Genomic DNA, 19,601 nt, shown 5'->3' with positions numbered 1-19,601 from the left:
AATACCGTATGCTAACACATATATATGGAATCTAAGAAAAAAAAAAAAGGTCATGAAGAACCTAGAGGTAAGACGGGAATAAAGACACAGACCTACTAGAGCATGGACTTGATGACACAGGGAGGGGGAAGGGTAAGCTGTGACAAAGCGAGAGAGAGACGCATGGACATATATACACTACCAAACGTAAAATAGATAGCTAATGGGAAGCAGCCGCATAGCACAGGGAGATCAGCTCGGTGCTTTGTGACCGCCTGGAGGGGAGGGATAGGGAGGGTGGGAGGGAGGGAGACGCAAGAGGGAAGAGATATGGGAACATATGTATATATATAACTGATTCACTTTGTTGTAAAGCAGAAAATAACACACCATTGTAAAGCAATTATACTCCAATAAAGATGTTAAAAAAATAAATAAATAAAATAAAATAAAATCTTGTTCCTACAAAATGCCGTGAAAACAGAACATCCTATACCTAGTTTATTAGAAAGGTCAGATTCTTACCTGGTTTCAGTGGAAAACCATTTGGTTACACTCTTCACCTGTTTTTCCTCAGTTATTACGAGGGGAAGACCAGTCAGTTTTCAGGTTTTATCTAGACATGGAACCACTAGGTGTCAACACGCATGGAGAAGGAACCATTTGCAATACACTTAACTTCCACATACAAATATTTAAAAGTAGCTTTAGAAGCTACTTTTTAGCTTTTCTGGACAGAAAAGACAATTTACAAAACTGACCTAGATATTTCAAAACAATACTGAGCAAAAGTAGCCAGATATAATTTTTACTGAGTGCTTCCATTTGTAAGAGTATAAAAACAGACAAAACAATCTGTGGTATTAGAAGTTGGTGGTGGGACTTCCCTGGTGGTCAGTGGTTAAGACTTTGTGCTTCCAATGCAGGGGGCACGGGTTCAATCCCTGGTGGGGGAACTAAGATCCCACATGCTGCGCAGCATGGCCAGAAGAAAAAAAAAAAAAGTTGGTAGTAGTGGCAAGTAGGAACAAGGGGACTTACGGGATTCTAACAACTTTTCTTGATCTGTGCTCTGATTATTGTTCACAATTTCAGTGTCATGTACCGTTATTTTGCCCATTTAGACAGACATGCCATTTCCTCCCTCACATCTTGTGTATTTTCTTCCTCTCCATAACCTCCTTAGAATGGCTATAATTCATTAATGTCTCTCCTCCGTATTCACTCCCCTGCCTGTTCATCTTATATTCTGCAATGGTACATCCTTCACCAATCTATTAAGAATTCTTATTACACAGGAAATTGCATGGTATAGTGTAATGCAAGTTTGTCAGTCAAGTACCTAATAAAATACACACATTTATCTTCCTCATTTCGAGGTGAGAGTGCAGTCACTCCCATTTCTCAGCCTCAGAATTGGACAATCGCTGTTGGGGTGATGCAGGCTGTAACACACACTTTCAGGTCTCTGTATCTTCTTTTAACCTCTTGATATAACTCATTTCCATTCCCCATTTTTTTTCAGAACTGTACTGCCTAATTAGAAAATTATATTCCATATTAAGTGGTAACGTGGAATGAGTACTTTATTCATATTTCTATTAGTTTTACAGTACATGTATTCTGGGCCACACCTTTTCTACAAACATCACAGCCTCCAGAGAGGGTTTATTCTTTGAGTAGCAGCCCTAAAGGGTTCCTATAAAGTTATGATTCACTGAAGATTGTAATTAATACTTGCTAAACATGCAACAAGTATGTGACATGGTATTTGGCAATATATTCTTAGAACCCTGATACCTTATTTAAGGGTAACTTTTCCATTTAAAACTGTCTGTTAACCAGTTAACTAGCTTTCTGTCTGGTTGCTAGCATGGTCTGAAAATCCTGCTGTGTGAACACTTGATAAAATAGCTTTATAAGTTGATTAACATTTGAAAATAAAGATAAAATAGGTTTGTAAAGGTAAACCCAACATATAGTATCAGCATGTGGTATCTTTCTCCTATCCACTTTTTTAAGTGCAAAATAATGGGTCATCTCCTACATGTCTTCCAGGGTGAGTTATGAGAGTTAAATGTTATCATGTTTGCCTCTAGACAAAATTTTAATGAGACACACAAGTAGGAGAAAACCACGTTTAATTGAAAAATAAAGCAATACATCTCAAATAAGACTGTTTAACAACATAAACTGTAATTTGTTGAGGCCTGTAAGTGGTATTCTGAAATTTAGGTAGAGTATCAATACAGTTTCCTCCCTTATCCTGACTCAGCTATATGCACGTTAAAAACAAGGACTGTCTCATGAATTTAAACTGTGTATCTGTAAAGCCAATCCCTATTCCTAATCCACTGACAAAAGGAAGGGAGGTTTTAAACAAACATTTCCATACTGAGGAGCTCCCAGATAAAAGCAAATAAAGTCAATATTTTCCTTACAAAAAAAACTTATGTGAAAGACACACCAGACTATAAATGATATTTAACTAACCCACAAACTTCAAAACACAATTTCATCAAGATGATCTCTACAATTTTCCTTTAAAGAAGTTCTCAAATCCCAGAATGGTTTAACTTGACATACTGGAAGTACTAAATTTTGAAAGAAAGTACTAAAGTTATTGCTTAAACTGGAAAAACCCATGGTCAAAAGTTTTTTTAGAAAAGAGTTTGTTAAACAGCTATTCTTACAATTACACTCATGTAACCGCAGAGAAATGTTCAAGCACATAGTAAACATCACTCTTTCGAATGACACAACCAAGGCATATGTTAACATGTATGGCTTTTTTGGTGATTGTTATTACTACCCATAAATTACTGTTTGACTGAAAAAGGTTTTTACAAAACTCCACTTCCAAAATTAACATTTTTATTAAATCAAGTTAAAAAAATGTTCACTGTAGAAAAGTCAACAAGGATTTTAACAAAATCAAAATATACCTTTTTATACAATATATGTATATATTAGCAGCAAACTACTTCTGAGACTTTCTTTTATGTTCTTTTGAGTTATTTATTTTAAAGAAAGCATCAACAATGTATTAGTATGGAATGTCAGCTAATCCACTCTTCATCTTTTATTCTGTGATTTGGGCCTTCTAGTACAAGTTATTTTATGATTCTCATTAATGAATACTAAGAACAAACCCAGTTTTTGACTAAAATGTAGTGAAACAGAGTGGCTGGTAGAATCCACCTCACTACTATAGTCCCACATTACCTTAAGATAACAAATGAGCACCATATAAACAGGTAATTGTGTAGGTGTGTAAACTCATTTTTAAGGTGTAATAGTAGCCAAGTAGATAACTTAGCATTTGACTGTTACTTTAAAAATTTGGTGACATACAAAATTTTAATCAAATCAGATAAATACTTTGATTCCATATTGCTTGTGCATTTTTAAAATCTTAATAGAAATTCTGTATATAACCTGACAAACTGCATGCATATATGTGTATATACACATACAAAAGTGTATGTATATATGCATATACATCTTTAGATTTGAACAAATTTCTAAACTGAGACGAAGTCAAACCTCTCATTTAAATATATATATAGAATGTAATATCACCAACTGAAAGTTTCTAATAAAAGTTTCATCTTAGCTAATCAGCAATTCTGCTATTGAAAATTCTGAGACCAAAGAGCTGTAATTCAGCTTACTGTACTTTAGGCTTACAAATTAGTCAGCCAAACAAACAAGATATGAAATTACCAACTGCCCACCAAAGAAATAAATTTTTCTCTTGATATTTCCTTCTAACAGCAAAAAGGAAATATCTATACAATGAGCTTTCACTTTTTAAAGAGTCAAAATTAGTAAAGAAATCTCACTAGTCTTCAAAAATACTAAACATTATATAAATACAATTTTCTTATAATAGTTGAATTCCTCTGCTAGAATCTGTATTTAAAAAAGTTTCCTTTGGATTGTTTCATTTAGCACTTCAAGTCTCCATTCTGCAACTCAAATAACTGGCTCAGATTTGTTAGGTTTATATCAATCTCATCTTTCACAATTTGGTACTCTGTTACCTGTGTACAATAATGTCAATGGGAGGAACTGCACCAAATTTCAAAAGCAAGGAAAAATTCAATATGTAATATAAAAAGATAAGTACAACAGGGATTCCCTTTTCACCATTACATTAATGAAATATAATCCTTTTAATGCTTTTAAAGATAATGTCCTAACTTTTATCTTTTAACTTATCAAGAGAATGAAGTTTTTAGATGGCCCACCTTTTTCAATTAAAAACTAAATCAATAGACTGAATTACTTTTATTAATATGCACATCAAGTTATTGAAACGGTGACTTCATGTAGTTTTCTCCTTAAAGATGGCACTTGCAGGTACAAAGATGCAGAGACGTCTACAGCCTTCAGACGTTTACCTGAAAAGATTCTTCAACAGCAGTTTGATATTGGGTTTCCTCATCTAGCTGAAGATTCTAAAAACAGTAACATTAACATGTCAATAGGAAAAACATACTCAATACTTAGTCCAATACATTACACATCTTGATACACATACATACTTGAAACAGTTTATGTTACACCATATACTTCTTTAAAATATAAGCACTAAATACCTAAACTTTTAATAAAAAAATTCAGTTACAATTATTTAGGAATAATTGATAAATAACAGATGATCAGCAGACAATGAAATTTGAGAATTACAGTGTTTTATGATAAGTTATTAATTGAAAGTAGTATAGTTAAGGGTAACCCACAATCATAAATTTTCTGTCATCTCTAGAAAAGAATGCCAATGTTGGAAGGTATATTTATTTTAAAGAAAATAAGCACTTATTACATTAAGACAGTTGAATTAACATCATCTTAATCATAACATAAAGGTAAAAACTACAGTTCACTCAGTCTGATTATACTACTACTCAACTTGAAAAATTCTATTTCCTTTCAATTATGGTCTATGGACTTGCTTTAAAATAGGCCTCCATTTGACAATCTCAAATCATTAAAATTACATGTTCTTCTGTGGCAAGGTAAAACAGTCTGACAATTAGATCAAAAGCAGTTCACAAAATAAATTTTTGTTTTTCCAAACACATAGTTCTCCAGATGCAGTAACCTTTCTTACACTGAGAATTTAAGAATAACCTATAATTACTTCATAAAACTACTAAAATTATCAGAGTACACTTGAATTTTACATATATTTGAAATATTATTACATATATATTTTTATACAGTGTGACTAAAAAATGTAAATTACACAAAATAAAAAATATATATATCAAGAATGACATAATTTCAACACTGGAGGGCAGAAGAAATGGAAATTCTGTTCATGCCATTCTCAGAATTGCACATGTCTATGCTTATTACATAAACTGGAAAACAAGTATGAACCATTCTTTGTCAGGCTGAATCTTGAATTAGATAAGGTTTTAATTCATTGAAGATGAATAAAATGCAATTTCACAATTAATAAAATGAAAGTCATCTAATTTTTTTTTTTGTAACTATCAAGACACATTTGGGAAGTAGAAATTAACCTCATGCTTTGCTCTGGGGATCCATTTTTATATTATATAACTTCCCTCATGCACTCTGTTAAAGCAGTGAACTAAGGCCAGAATCTGCCATTCAACCTGGCTTTACATAAATAAGCTCCCTCATTTTTAAAAAGAATGTGTCTCACGTGCAGATAAAAGAAATCTATTATGAGTTTAACAAGCTACTTACACTACACAAGAAATACATCCTCCATCTGTCATACCAATTTTACTTTTCTAGCAAGTATAATTTTCCTTAAATCTAGATAGTTTTCATATATATCATCATTTTGTTAATCTGGGGGTTTGCTCTTCCTCTATTAATTATCTCTCTAATATAGAAGGTGGACAGTAAATTCAACTTTTACCACTTCAACAAACCAAAATTCACCTATATTATCATAAAAACAACAGAACTTGCTCTATAACCATCCAGTATGATACATCTTGCCTCAAAACTCAAGTCTAGATTGAAAAAGTTAATTTAACTTCAATATTTAAATGGTATTTTCTTAATCTTGAAAAACTCACTTACCACAAATTCTCCATAATCAAACTGATGCCTTTGATTTAGATGACTAACGAAATTTCTAGTAATCTGGCTAGGATCTCCCCAAGGAAGAGACACACAAATAGGACATGTCTATAAAAAACACAGTATTTCAAATAAAAAATAATGAAAATAACCAAACAACATTATTGAAAGTATTAAAACATGTTACAAAAAAATCTACATGAAAAGCATTTCTAAGGGCCAAATTTCATGACTAGATTATTTCTAGATCAAATTACCTTAGATAAATTACACTAATCCAACACAACACAATAAAAAGAGAGATCTAACATATTCTATTACTTAAATCTGATTATTCTACTGTTTTAACAGCAACACCATATCCAGCCTTAACCAACTGTAATAATAATTACCAGTAACCAGTATGTAATCTCATTAGAGTCACACAATAACTGTGACATAATTATTATTATTAGTTTAATTTCATTTATAAGTAAGATGAAAGCAAAGGAAGCCTTAAATTGTATCCTTAAGGTTTCAAGTGAAGTAAGTACACCTTAAAAAGTGAATGAATTACAGACTGAAATGAAACAAAACAGAACTTTAGTAACTGGACTATAGCCAAAGTTTGTGCTATGTTGAATATAATGCAGAAACAAAAATTCACTAATGCAATATAAAACAAATGAAATCTCTTAAATATGAGATTTTCCCCAGGAGATGTCTTTGGCACTGTATCTGTTTACTTAACAGTAACAGACCCTCTCCTAATGAGCAAAGTAGGGGGAGTATCTCCCTTAGCACTACCCGAGACTTTAAGGGCATACTGGGGCATACTCTTCCACAACTTTTTGTAAAACTGCTAAGAGGTATCCACAATCCTTATTTTATCTTTTGATACATTTTCCTTCTAATTTCTGAAGAAAATATTTACATATCAAAATGGTAAGTATCTCTTCCAGCTCAGTTTCTCCTGTTTGATATACAGTTGAAATTGAAACTCATGCTCCAAATGTGGAGCTGTAGAACCATTAACACAATGTTGGAATCCTGCACTCTGCTCTATTCTCCTTCACTCATCAAAAAAGGTCTCACCACTCTCATACACACCCTCAAAATGGCATCAAAAAGATATGTATGCATCACATGGAGGCTAAACAATACACTACTTAATAACAAAGTGATCACTGAAGAAATCAAAGAGGAAATAAAAAAATACCAAGAAACAAATGACAATGGAGACACGACGACCCAAAACATATGGGAGGCAGCAAAAGCAGTTCTAAGAGGGAAGTTTATAGCAAGACAATCCTACCTTAAGAAACACGAAAAAAAAAAAAAAAAAAGAAACAGGAAACATCTCGAATAAACAACCTAACCTTGTACCTAAAGCAATTAGAGAAAGGAGAACAAAAAAAACCCCAAAGTTAGCAGAAGGATAGAAATCATAAAAATCAGATCAGAAATAAATGAAAAAGAAATGAAGGAAACGATAGCAAAGATCAATAAAACTAAAAGCTGGTTCTTTGAGAAGATAAACAAAATTGATAAACCATTAGCCAGACTCATCAAGAAAAAAAGGGAGAAGACTCAAATCAATAGAATTAGAAATGAAAAAGGAGAAGTAACAACTGACCCTGCAAAAATACAAAAGATCATGAGAGATTACTACGAGCAACTCTATGCCAATAAAACGGACAACCTGGAAGAAATGGACAAATTCTTAGAAATGCACAACCTGCCAAGATTGAATCAGGAAGAAATAGAAAATATGAACAGACCAATCACAAGCACTGAAATTGAAACTGTGATTAAAAATCTTCCAACAAACAAAAGCCCAGGACCAGATGGCTTCACAGGCAAATTCTATCAAACATTTAGAGAAGAGCTAACACCTATCCTTCTCAAACTCTTCCAAAATATAGCAGAGGGAGGAACACTCTCAAACTCATTCTACGAGGCCACCATCACCTTGATACCAAAACCAGACAAGGATGTCACAAAGAAAGAAAACTACAGGCCAATATCACTGATGAACACAGATGCAAAAATCCTCAACAAAATACTAGCAAACAGAATCCAACAGCACATTAAAAGGATCATACACCATGATCAAGTGGGGTTACCCCAGGAATGCAAGGATTCTTCAATATATGCAAATCAAACAACGTGATACACCATATTAACAAACTGAAGGAGAAAAACCATATGATCATCTCATTCGATGCAGAGAAAGCTTTCGACAAAATTCAACACCTATTTATGATAAAAACCCTGCAGAGAGTAGGCATAGAGGGAACTTTCCTTAACATAATAAAGGCCATATATGACAAACCCACAGCCAACATCATCCTCAATGGTGAAAAACTGAATGCATTTCCACTAAGATCAGGTACAAGACAAGGTTGCCCACTCTCACCACTCTTATTCAACATAGTTTTGGAAGTTTTAGCCACAGCAATCAGAGAAGAAAAGGAAATAAAAGGAATCCAAATCGGAAAAGAAGAAGTAAAGCTGCCACTGTTTGCAGATGACATCACACTATACATAGAGAATCCTAAAGATGCTACCAGAAAACTACTAGAGCTTATCAATGTATTTGGTAAAGTAGCAGGATACAAAATTAATGCACAGAAATCTCTGGCATTCCTATACACTAATGATGAAAAATCTGAAAGTGAAATCAAGAAAACACTCCCATTTACCATTGCAACAAAAAGAATAAAATATCTAGGAATAAACCTACCTAAGGAGACGAAAGATCTGTATGCAGAAAATTATAAGACACTGATGAAAGATATTAAGGATGATACAAATAGATGGACAGATATACCATGTTCCTGGATTGGAAGAATCAACATTGTGAAAATGACTACTACCCAAAGCAATCTACAGATTCAATGCAATCCCTATCAAACTACCACTGGCATTTTTCACAGAACTAGAACAAAAAATTCCACAATTTGTATGGAAACACAAAAGACCCCGAATAGCCAAAGCAATCTTGAGAACGAAAAACAGAGCTGGAGGAATCAGGCTCCCTGACTTCAGACTATACTACAAAGCTACAGTAATCAAGACAGTATGGTACTGGCACAAAAACAGAAAGATAGATCAATGGAACAGGATAGAAAGCCCAGAGGTAAACCCACGCACATATGGTCACCTTATCTTTGATAAAGGAGGCAGGAATGTACAGTGGAGAAAGGACAGCCTCTTCAATAAGTGGTGCGGGGAAAACTGGACAGGTACATGTAAAAGTATGAGATGAGATCACTCCCTAACACCATACACAAAAATAAACTCAAAATGGATTAAAGACTTAAATTTAAGGCCAGAAACTATCAAACTCTTAGAGGAAAACATAGGCAGGACACTCTATGACATAAATCACAGCAAGATCCTTTTTGACCCACCTCCTAGAGAAATGGAAATAAAAACAAAAATAAACAAATGGGACCTAATGAAACTTCAAAGCTTTTGCACAGCAAAGGAAACCATAAATAAGACCAAAAGACAACCCTCAGAATGGGAGAAAGTATTTGCAAATGAAGCAACTGACAAAGGATTAATCTCCAAAATTTATAAGCAGCTCATGCAGCTCAATAACAAAAAAACAACCCAATCCAAAAATGGGCAGAAGACCTAAATAGACATTTCTCCAAAGAAGATATACAGATTGCTAACAAACACATGAAAGAATGCTCAACATCATTAATCATTAGAGAAATGCAAATCAAAACTACAATGAGATATCATCTCACACCAGTCAGAATGGCCATCATCAAAAAATCTGCAAACAATAAATGCGGGAGAGGGTGTGGAGAAAAGGGAACACTCTTGCACTGTCGGTGGGAATGTGAATTGGTACAGCCACTGTGGAGAACAGTATGGAGGTTCCTTAAAAAACTACAAATAGAACTACCATATGACCCAGCAATCCCACTATTGGGCATATACCCTGAGAAAACCATAATTCAAAAAGAGTCATGTACCAAAATGTTCATTGCAGCTCTATTTACAATAGCCCGGAGATGGAAACAACCTAAGTGCCCATCATCAGATGAATGGATAAAGAAGATGTGGCACATATATACAATGGAATATTACTCAGCCATAAAAAGAAACGAAATTGAGCTATTTGTAATGAGGTGGATAGACCTAGAGTCTGTCATACAGAGTGAAGTAAGTCAGAAAGAGAAAGACAAATACCGTATGCTAACACATATATATGGAATTTAAGAAAAAAAATGTCATGAAGAACCTAGGGGTAAGACAGGAATAAAAACACAGACCTACTAGAGAATGGACTTGAGGATATGGGGAGGGGGAAGGGTAAGCTGGGACGAAGTGAGAGAGTGGCATGGACATATATACACTACCAAACGTAAAATAGATAGCTAGTGGGAAGCAGCCACATAGCACAGGGAGATCAGCTCCGTGCTTTGTGACCGCCTAGAGGGGTGGGATAGGGAGGGTGGGAGGGAGGGAGACGCAAGAGGGAAGAGATATGGGAACATATGTATACGTATAACTGATTCACTTTGTTATAAAGCAGAAGTTAACACACCGCTGTAAAGCAATTATACTCCAATAAAGATGTAAAAAAAAAAAGATATGTATGCATCAAAAAGAAAGTATGATTCTTTTCCTTTCTTGCTTTATGCACTCATATACTACATTCTGCAAGGATACAATTTACAATGCTACTGCTTGGTAATGAATCCTCAGTTCACCTTTCCTTATTTCACTCTTTCCAGGCTATTTTCGTACATTACCCTCACAATTAAGCATACGTCTTTTTATAAGTTAGTTACTGGGATTTTAAATATCTCATTTTGCTTCACAGTCATCAATCTTTTGTTGACAAAATATACCTTACTGACAATGCCCCACAAAATTTAAAGTAACCACTTTCCCTTGTACAAATGAAGTGAAATAAATGGGACAGCATACCTTAAACAGAAGACTGTCTTAAACATACATACTTACCACAGGAACTATCTGAAATAGGTGATTACTATTACAGTGATCCAGTAAACGCTGTCTGGTAAAATTTGATTCTTGACACAAGGGACACTTAAAGGTGGGATGCCCAGAAGAACTATAAAACAATTTTAAATGCAGCATACTGAATTTGAAATCATAACGTAAAAATGATGAGCTCCTATTTTTTGACCAATTTTTATTTCTTTCTTTAAAAGTTATAATTATAGACTAATCAAAGATTGTCTCACTTTTAAAAAACTATGTTTTCAATAAATAATCTACAATAGATATTCCTAAACAATCTCAGTTTACAGTACCCTTAGTGTCTAGGAAATTTTTTCATGGTGCCTCTACAAGAGGCCTAAACAAAAATAATAACAAACCTAGCTGTCTCATTTATTAAAGTAGTTAGATTCAAACAACTTAGTCATTCCTGTAACTAATAGATGTCACTGTATGTCCCTTGAAAATTCTAAATATCCCATGGTGTCCCAGTATGGAAACACCATATCTAGGAAATTAAAACTTTTAAAAGACTTACATCCATATGGTGTATCTTTAATTTATCCTAGTTCTAAGACTCTAACATACAAAATTCATAGGAAAAGTGAAAAACAAAAGCATCAGCCATCAGAATGATCAACATTTCAAAATATTCTGAGGATCAGGCCATCACTGGGTTTTAATATCTCAATTTCAGCAAGGGACAGTTCAGTATTGACAACTCTGCCTAAATTATGCATGGAAGAAATCTGACCACAGTGAAAGAGGAGAGCTACACGCTTCTAATTTAATGTGACCTGTAAAAGCAACTGCATCATTTATCTCTAAACTGCTAACTTATGCATTATGTCTGATGATTTAACTGAATTTAAATTTTTTTAATTTAAAAATCCATTATTACAAAGTGATAGGTATTATTTACTAAAATAATAGAAATTCAAAAGCTTACCTTGTATTCTCTTGATACGTTTCTGTGTTATCAGATGTGGATGTTTCACTCCTATTACTTAAGAGGCATGGGGGGGAGGGGGAGAAGTTAATACTTCAAGTAATAAAGCACAACACAGAATCATTAACTGCTAATGAAGACAACCAGTCTGAATTTGTTTGAAAAGCCTAAACTTCAAATAGGTCTGAACTATGATATAATTATGGCATTAATTACTTTTCAAATAAATTCTGATAAGACTGCTTATGAGGTCCTTTAAAAATTAATTTAGGCATAGTTACAAAAGTATAGAGAATATAGTATTTTGCAGAATTGTCTTAAATCCACAGCATGAACATTTCCCCAGGTCCTTTAGACTTTCAAATTAAGAGACTCCCCTACCTCTACCTGGACTAGTTAGTTTTTGAATGCTGGGGTAGAATCAAGAATTTGTGAACTTCTTGACTTGTAACTAGGATATAGTTTAAGGTTGTAGCATCCAAAATGATGCTACAACTCCTAAATGGAGTAGGTTAAGAAAAAATATTTGAATGTTCATTATGTTTATATTTTCCAAAAAGGAACTAGGCTTTCCAACATTTAATATACAGAATAACTTGATGTCCTCACTGGGACCCCATGCCAGTCATGTGTCTTATGCAGTATCAGAGAAATCCTGAGAGAAAAGTGGGCATTCCATATGAGGACTGTCAGTCATGCATTACAGAATTTCATCAATGTAGTCAATTTTATAAAAACAAGGCCTTTCAATAGCAGAAACATTAAAATAAAAACGAGATAGGTAGTAGACCACAAAACTGTTGTGAAACTTAGAAAACTGACTTTTCATTTTTCTTTTACAAAAGGACAAGCAATACTGTATCATCTACCTAACAGATGTTCTCCAAAGACAGTCATTTCCCTTCTGTGAAAATACTGTTGTGTCTCCACACACATTCTCTGCAAGAAAGCTTCCCTGCCCAAATAGGAGACTATTAAACCACTATTTTGCATCTTTTTAGCAGTTATTAATCTGTCTCTGCAGGTAAAGGTGGTATTCTAACAATGTGGAGACTAAAAACTGCTTTTCAAAATAAATTCAAACTACGGAGAGTGCATGTGTTAAAGGGATGTTATGACTTTACCAAAAACAGTATGTCACCTATTTTTTAAAAATCTCATATCTATACATTTAAACTTGGTAACAGATTTTTCTAAACTGTTTTTAAATCTTCCAAATAAAGATAATCATTGGGTTTTGAACATGCCCTAATAAAATATAAAAACTTCCAATTCGTTTGTAAGAACAACTATAACATAATCAGAGACTATGGAAAATTTCAACAAAAGCCCTTTCAATATTTACCAAATGGGACTGAAAAATATAGGAATCTCAACCTATGACATACTCTTCCATTTGGATCTGTATTGTGTGTTGTAGGTATCTTTTCAGCCATGATAGTCATCAGACCAAGTATCAAAGTAAAGTGAATTTAATCGAAATCTTTAAATTACTGTCACTGTATTAAACCAATATTTTAAGAAATTTTAGAAATCATAGTCAACCACATTGTTTTCAATAAAAACAGTAATAAAACTTTAAGAATGAAAATATTTTATACCATTAAATAAAGCAAACTTATTTTTAAAGTAACTTTTTCATCTTTATCTCACTTAAATTTTGCATGTGTTATGCGTAAAGTATCAGTACTATAAAACACATGCATAGTTTTAAAATAAACACACACATACTCAGAGTACATGCTCAATTTTTTTCACTGGTGGGGTATGCAATCACAAAACTCCTGATTTAAAGCATTTTAATATCAAAGTTAATGCCCTTTTTAAATGTTTTCTCCTTTCCACCTACTTTTACAATTCTCTATTTTCCATTATTATTGTTATCATCATTCTAGTCCTTCCTGATCATCCTGTATCATGCCCAGGGCTATTACTGGGAACCTACTCATTTATTCTAGAAATGTATGAATGAGTTCAACAATAGAAGATCTATTACTGACAACCATACTATCAATTTAAAAAACATATGATCATTTATTTCATCTTATGTAGAAACCATTCACTAAAATTCAACCTCCAGAATGGAAACAAAAACAAAAAAACCTCTCATCACCCACAATGCTTTTAAAAGTACAAATCCCTAAACTCTAGATAGCAGAGTATCTGGGAATGAAGTCAGATGTATACATTTTTTTAACTGCATACAAGATTCTGATTTGAGTAAGAACCATTCAATGGAGAAATCTTAAATTCAGGATGATAGCATCATAGAACAGATAAAGAATATGTTAAAAAAACTGTAGTGAACACCATCCATAATAATAAAATTTTAGATGCATTCCCACTAAAATCAAGGAAAAACAGGTGCCTTCTATTTAATACTGGATAGAGGCCCTAGTTAATGCAATAAATCAAGTACAAAATGAAGCAGTAAGAGACAAAAACTGCATTGACAAACCAAATAATTTTCTACATAATAAATCCAAAAGAATCTACAGGTAAATTATTTAGAACTATTAGAACTAATAAATCAGCAAAGCTGCTAAATGAAAGATTAACATAAAAATCCTTAATATTCCTACTCACTAGTAATAACCACTTAGATTATAAAACAGGAAAAAAGATCCATTTGTACAGCAACAAAAACTGTAAGGTTTTAGGGGCTTCCCTGGTGGTGCAGTGGTTGAGAGTCTGCCTGCAGATGCAGGGGACACGGGTTCGTGCCCCGGTCCGGGAAGATCCCACATGCCGCGGAGCAGCTGGGCCCGTGAACCATGGCCGCTGGGCCTGCATGTCCGGAGCCTGTGCTCCGCAACGGGAGAGGCCACAACAGTGTGAGGCCCACGTATCGAAAAAAAAAACAAAAAAAAAAACTGTAAGGTTTTACCAGGAAAAGATATACTAGAACATATTTATGTGTGCTCTAAATGGACTTCTTTTACTGAATTTTTTTTTTTTAATGGAAGAGATAAACAGGTGGGAAATTGGGTGGGAAAAATGAGTATCATATGATGTCAATTCTCTCCAAATTAATCTATGATTTCAATAAATTCAACCTTTATAATGCTTCCGATCAAAATCTCTACAGGAATTTTTAGAAAACTCAAGTCTGATCCTAAAATTCATATGGAATAGCAAAGGACCAAGAATAACAGAAACAATTTTCTAGGTAAAACAAGAGGGAGAACTTTCCCTACATGATATTAAGACCTATTGTTAAAGCCACAGTAATTAAGATAGCATGGTATTAGAGGAATAAACGAAGCAACAGAACAGAATAGAGATGTGTAGGACCAAAATGGCATTATAAATCAGTGGGGAAAGAATGGACTCCTCAATGAATGGTACTGGGACAAATGGTTATCACTTGGGGAAAATTTTTCCTACCTCATGTTATACATCCAAAATAAATGTGAAAAGCACAGCTTTAAAATGTTAAAGAAGAAAATATCTTCTATAACTTTATGATGTGGGAAAGGATTTCTCAAGCATGACACAAAAAGTAAAAAACATAAAGAAAATAAATATAATATATATAAAAGTATAAATATAATACTTACGTATGTCAAAAGACACAATAAGACTAGCCAAAGACTGATCAAAAATATTTGCAATCAGGCAATGAAAGCCAAAACAGACAAGTGGGACTGCATTAAACTAAAAAGCTTCTGCATAGCAAAGGAAACAACAGAGTGAAAGGCAACATATGTAATGGGAGAAAGTATCTCGAAACCACGTATCTGACAGAGGGTTAATCTCCAAAATACATAAGGAACTCCTACAACTCAACAGCAAAGAAACTAATGACCCTATTACAGAATGGGCTAAAAATACGAATAGAGATTTCTCCAAAGATGACATACAAATGGCAACACGTATATGAAGATTCTCAATGCCACTAATCATAAGGGAAATACAAATCAAAACCACAATGAAATATCACCTCATAGCTGTTATGATAGCTATTATCAAAAAAACAAAAGACAACAAGTGTTGGTGAGGATGTGGAGAAACTGGAACCTTTGTACACTGTTGGTGAGAATGCAAAGTGGTGCAGCTGCTATGGAAAACAGTTACAGTGAAGTTCCTCAAAAAAATAAAAAGTAGAACTACCATATGATCCAGCAATCCCACTTCAGGGTATTTATCAAAAAGAACTGGAATCAGAATCTTGAAGAAACAGCACTCCCAAGTTCACTGCAGTTCTATTCACAATAGCCAAGATATAGAAACAATCTTGTGAATGGATAAAGAAAAAAAGATATGAATGGATAAAGAAAATGCGGCATATACATGCAACGGAATATTATTCAATTTTAAAAGAAAAGAAAGTTCTGCAACTGTGACAACATAAATAAACCTTGAGGCCATTATGCTAAGTTAAACAAGCCAGTCACATGCATGATTCCACTTATATGAGGTATCTAAAATACTCAAACTCAAAGAAGCCAAGAATAGAATGGTGGCTAACAGGAGCTACAGGACGGGGATATGAGAGTTTCTAATCAACATGTACAAATTTCAGTTATGCAAGGTAAGTTCTAGAGATCTGCTGTACAACACTGTGCCTATACTGTATATAACAATACTATACTGTACACTTAAAAATCTGTTAAGAGAGTAGACCTCATGTAAAATATTCTTATCATGATAAAAAGAGGGGTGAGAAAAAAACCCAAAAAACCTATGCATGACTATGCCATTTTATGCTAAATTAAATTGTGGCATTACCTAAGGCAGTTTTCAAAACACTAGAGTACCTCATTTCCAGTCTTTAAAAGGCGAAGAAAAATCTCCAGTTCTATGCTTACACGTTTCAGAAAACAGCAAAAAAAATTTTTTTAATTCTTTGGAAAAAATGTAAATATATTTGTATTGCATGTAATAAAGAATTATTATCCAGAATATATCATGAATGCCTATAAATAAGGAAAAGGAAATTTTATCTCATACTTGTACCAGATTCCTTAATAGTTACTTAGCTACTGAAAATGTTCAACACCTTGGAGAGAAATCTGTTATAAACATAAAACCGTTTGCAAATTTCATTCTTTCAGTCTTTGTGAAGTGTTGTATTTGGACTAAACTGTTATAGGTTTACTGACATCCAGTTATTAATGTTTACAAAGAGTTAAGATTAGTTGGAAAAACCTGCAAACAGACCAAATAATTTCCAAGGAAGATAAAATAGAAATGTGTGCTGGTATCTAACGATTACATGCATCCTCCCTCTCTCCTTTCTAGTAGCTAAAGAAAACAGAAAGATACAGTCCTACATGTTAAAAACAGAATTTTATGTTATGAACTAGAAATGGTGTTAGTAAAATAACTAGCACTGCTACATAATTATTATAAGAAACTACCCCATACGAATGCAATAATTTTGTTAAACATTCACCAACATTTATTACTTTACGGTAAATAGTTTTACCCTGACTGATCTGACTGAAACGTGTGTTGGTTTATTTTGGATGACTCGACTGGAAGTTATACTGCTTACACAGATGGAAAGGCAAATTATGTCTGTTTTATCCATCCCTGCATATTCAATAACATGTAGTGTGCCCAGTAGTTCAGAAGGTACAATAAATGTATGCTGAATTGATTAAATGATCTAAGGGTTTATTTTGAATATTTTTTAAACTATGTTAGTTTCTTCTTTTGAGGACCTATGGGCAAAGCACTTCAGTATAATCTCTTTTATTATCAGGAAAAGCTGTCTTTCTCATTAAGAACTATTTGGTTTACAATATCATAGACTTATTTTTTTATGAAACCTTTATTTTTTATTTATTTTTTATACAGCAGGTTCTTATTAGTCATCCATTTTATACACATCAGTGTACACGTATCAATCCCAATCACCCAATTCATCACACCCCCACCCCCACCCCCCTGCCGCTTTCAGCCCTTAGTGTCCATACATTTGTTCTCTACATCTGTGTCTCAGTTTCTGTGATATCAGTGATGTCGGTCTATAATTTTCTTTGTAGTATCTTTGTCTGGTTTTGGTATCAGGGTGATGGTGGTCTCATACAATGAGTTTGGGAGTGTTCCTTCCTCTGTAATTTTTTGGAAGAGCATGAGAAGGATGCGTGTTAGCTCTTCTCTAAATGTTTGATAGAATTCACCTGTGAAGCCATCTGGTCCTGGCCTTTTGTTTGCTGGAAGATTTTTAATCACAGTTTCAATTTCATTACTTGTGATTGGTCTGTTCATATTTTCTATTTCATTCTGGTTCAGTCTTGGAAGGTTATACCTCTCAAAGAATTTGTCCATTTCTTCCAGGTTGTCCATTTTATTGGCATAGAGTTGCTTGTAGTAGTCTCATAGGATGCTTTGTATTTCTGCGATGTCTGTTGTAACTTCTCCTTTTTCATTTCTAATTTTATTGAGTCCTCTCCCTCTTTTTCTTGATGAGTCTGGCTAATGGCTTATCAATTTTGTTTATCTTCTCAAAGAACCAGCTTTTAGTTTTATTGATCTTTGCTACTGTTTTGTTTCTATTTCATTCATTTCTGATCTGATCTTTATGATTTCTTTCCTTCTGCTAACTTTGGGTTTTGTTTGTTCTTCTTTCTCTAGTTCCTTTAGGTGTAAGGTTAGATTATTTATTTGAGATTTTTCTTGTTTCTTGAGGTAGGCTTGTATAGCTATAAACTACCCTCTTAGAACTGCTTTTGCTGCATCCCATAGGTTTTGGATCATCGTCTTTTCACTGTCATTTGTCTCTAGGTATTTTTTGATTTCCTCTTTCATTTCTTTAGTGATCACTTGGTTATTTAGTAACGTATTGTTTAGCCTCCATGTGTTTGTGTTTTTTACGTTTTTTCCCTGTAATTGATTTCTAATCTCATGGCGTTGTTGTCGGAAAAGATGCTTGATATGATTTCAATCTTCTTAAATTTACTGAGGCTTGATTTGTGACCCAAGATGTGATCTATCCTGCAGAATGTTCCGTGAGCACTTGAGAAGTGTAATCTGCTATTTTTGTATGGAATGTCCTATAAATATCAATTAAATCTATCTGGTCAATTGTGTCCTTTAAAGCTTGTGTTTCCTTATTAATTTTCTGTTTGGATGATCTGTCCATTGGTGTAAGTGAGGTGTTAAAGTCCCCCACTATTATTGTCTTACTGTCGATTTCCTCTTTTAGAGCTGTTAGCAGTTCCCTTACGTATCGAGGTGCTCCTATGTTGGGTGCATATATAATTGTTATACCTTCTTCTTGGATTGATCCCTTGATCATTATGTAGTGTCCTTCCTTGTCTCTTGTAACATTCTTTATTTTAAAGTCTATTTTATCTGATATGAGTATTGCTACTCCAGCTTTCTTTTGATTTCCCTTTGCATGGAATATCTTTTTCCATCCCCTCACTCTCAGTCTGTATGTGTCCCTAGGTCTGAAGTGGGTCTCTTGAAGACAGCATATATATGGGTCTTGTTTTTGTATCCATTCAGCAAGCCTGTGTCTTTTGGTTGGAGCATTTAATCCATTCACGTTTAAGGTAATTATTGATATGTATGTTCCTATTACCATTTTTCTTAATTGCTTTGGGTTTGTTTTTGTAGGTCCTTTTCTTCTCTTGTGTTTCCCACTTACAGAAGTTCCTGTAGCATTTGTTGTAGA

At 33.8% G+C, this 19,601-nt stretch overlaps 1 protein-coding gene across 1 annotated transcript in view; it reads right to left on the bottom strand.

The window, feature by feature from the left end:
• Positions 1-2,109: 2,109 nt before the first annotated feature.
• Positions 2,110-19,601, bottom strand: part of RNF138 (ring finger protein 138) — a 43,349-nt gene continuing 25,857 nt past the window's right edge. Inside the window, exons 4-7 of the mRNA XM_082667819.1 lie at positions 11,972-12,028; positions 11,023-11,134; positions 6,052-6,159; positions 2,110-4,442 (exon numbers count right to left, since the gene is read on the bottom strand). Coding sequence (XP_082523945.1) covers positions 4,374-4,442; positions 6,052-6,159; positions 11,023-11,134; positions 11,972-12,028 — 346 coding nt within the window. The 3' untranslated portion in view covers positions 2,110-4,373. The remainder of the gene's footprint in view (positions 4,443-6,051; positions 6,160-11,022; positions 11,135-11,971; positions 12,029-19,601) is intronic.

The sequence above is a fragment of the Grampus griseus genome (genome assembly GCF_964374135.1).
Source record: "Grampus griseus genome assembly, chromosome: 12".
Classification (NCBI taxonomy): Eukaryota; Metazoa; Chordata; class Mammalia; order Artiodactyla; family Delphinidae; genus Grampus; species Grampus griseus.
This window is presented reverse-complemented; position numbering and strand designations above follow the sequence as displayed.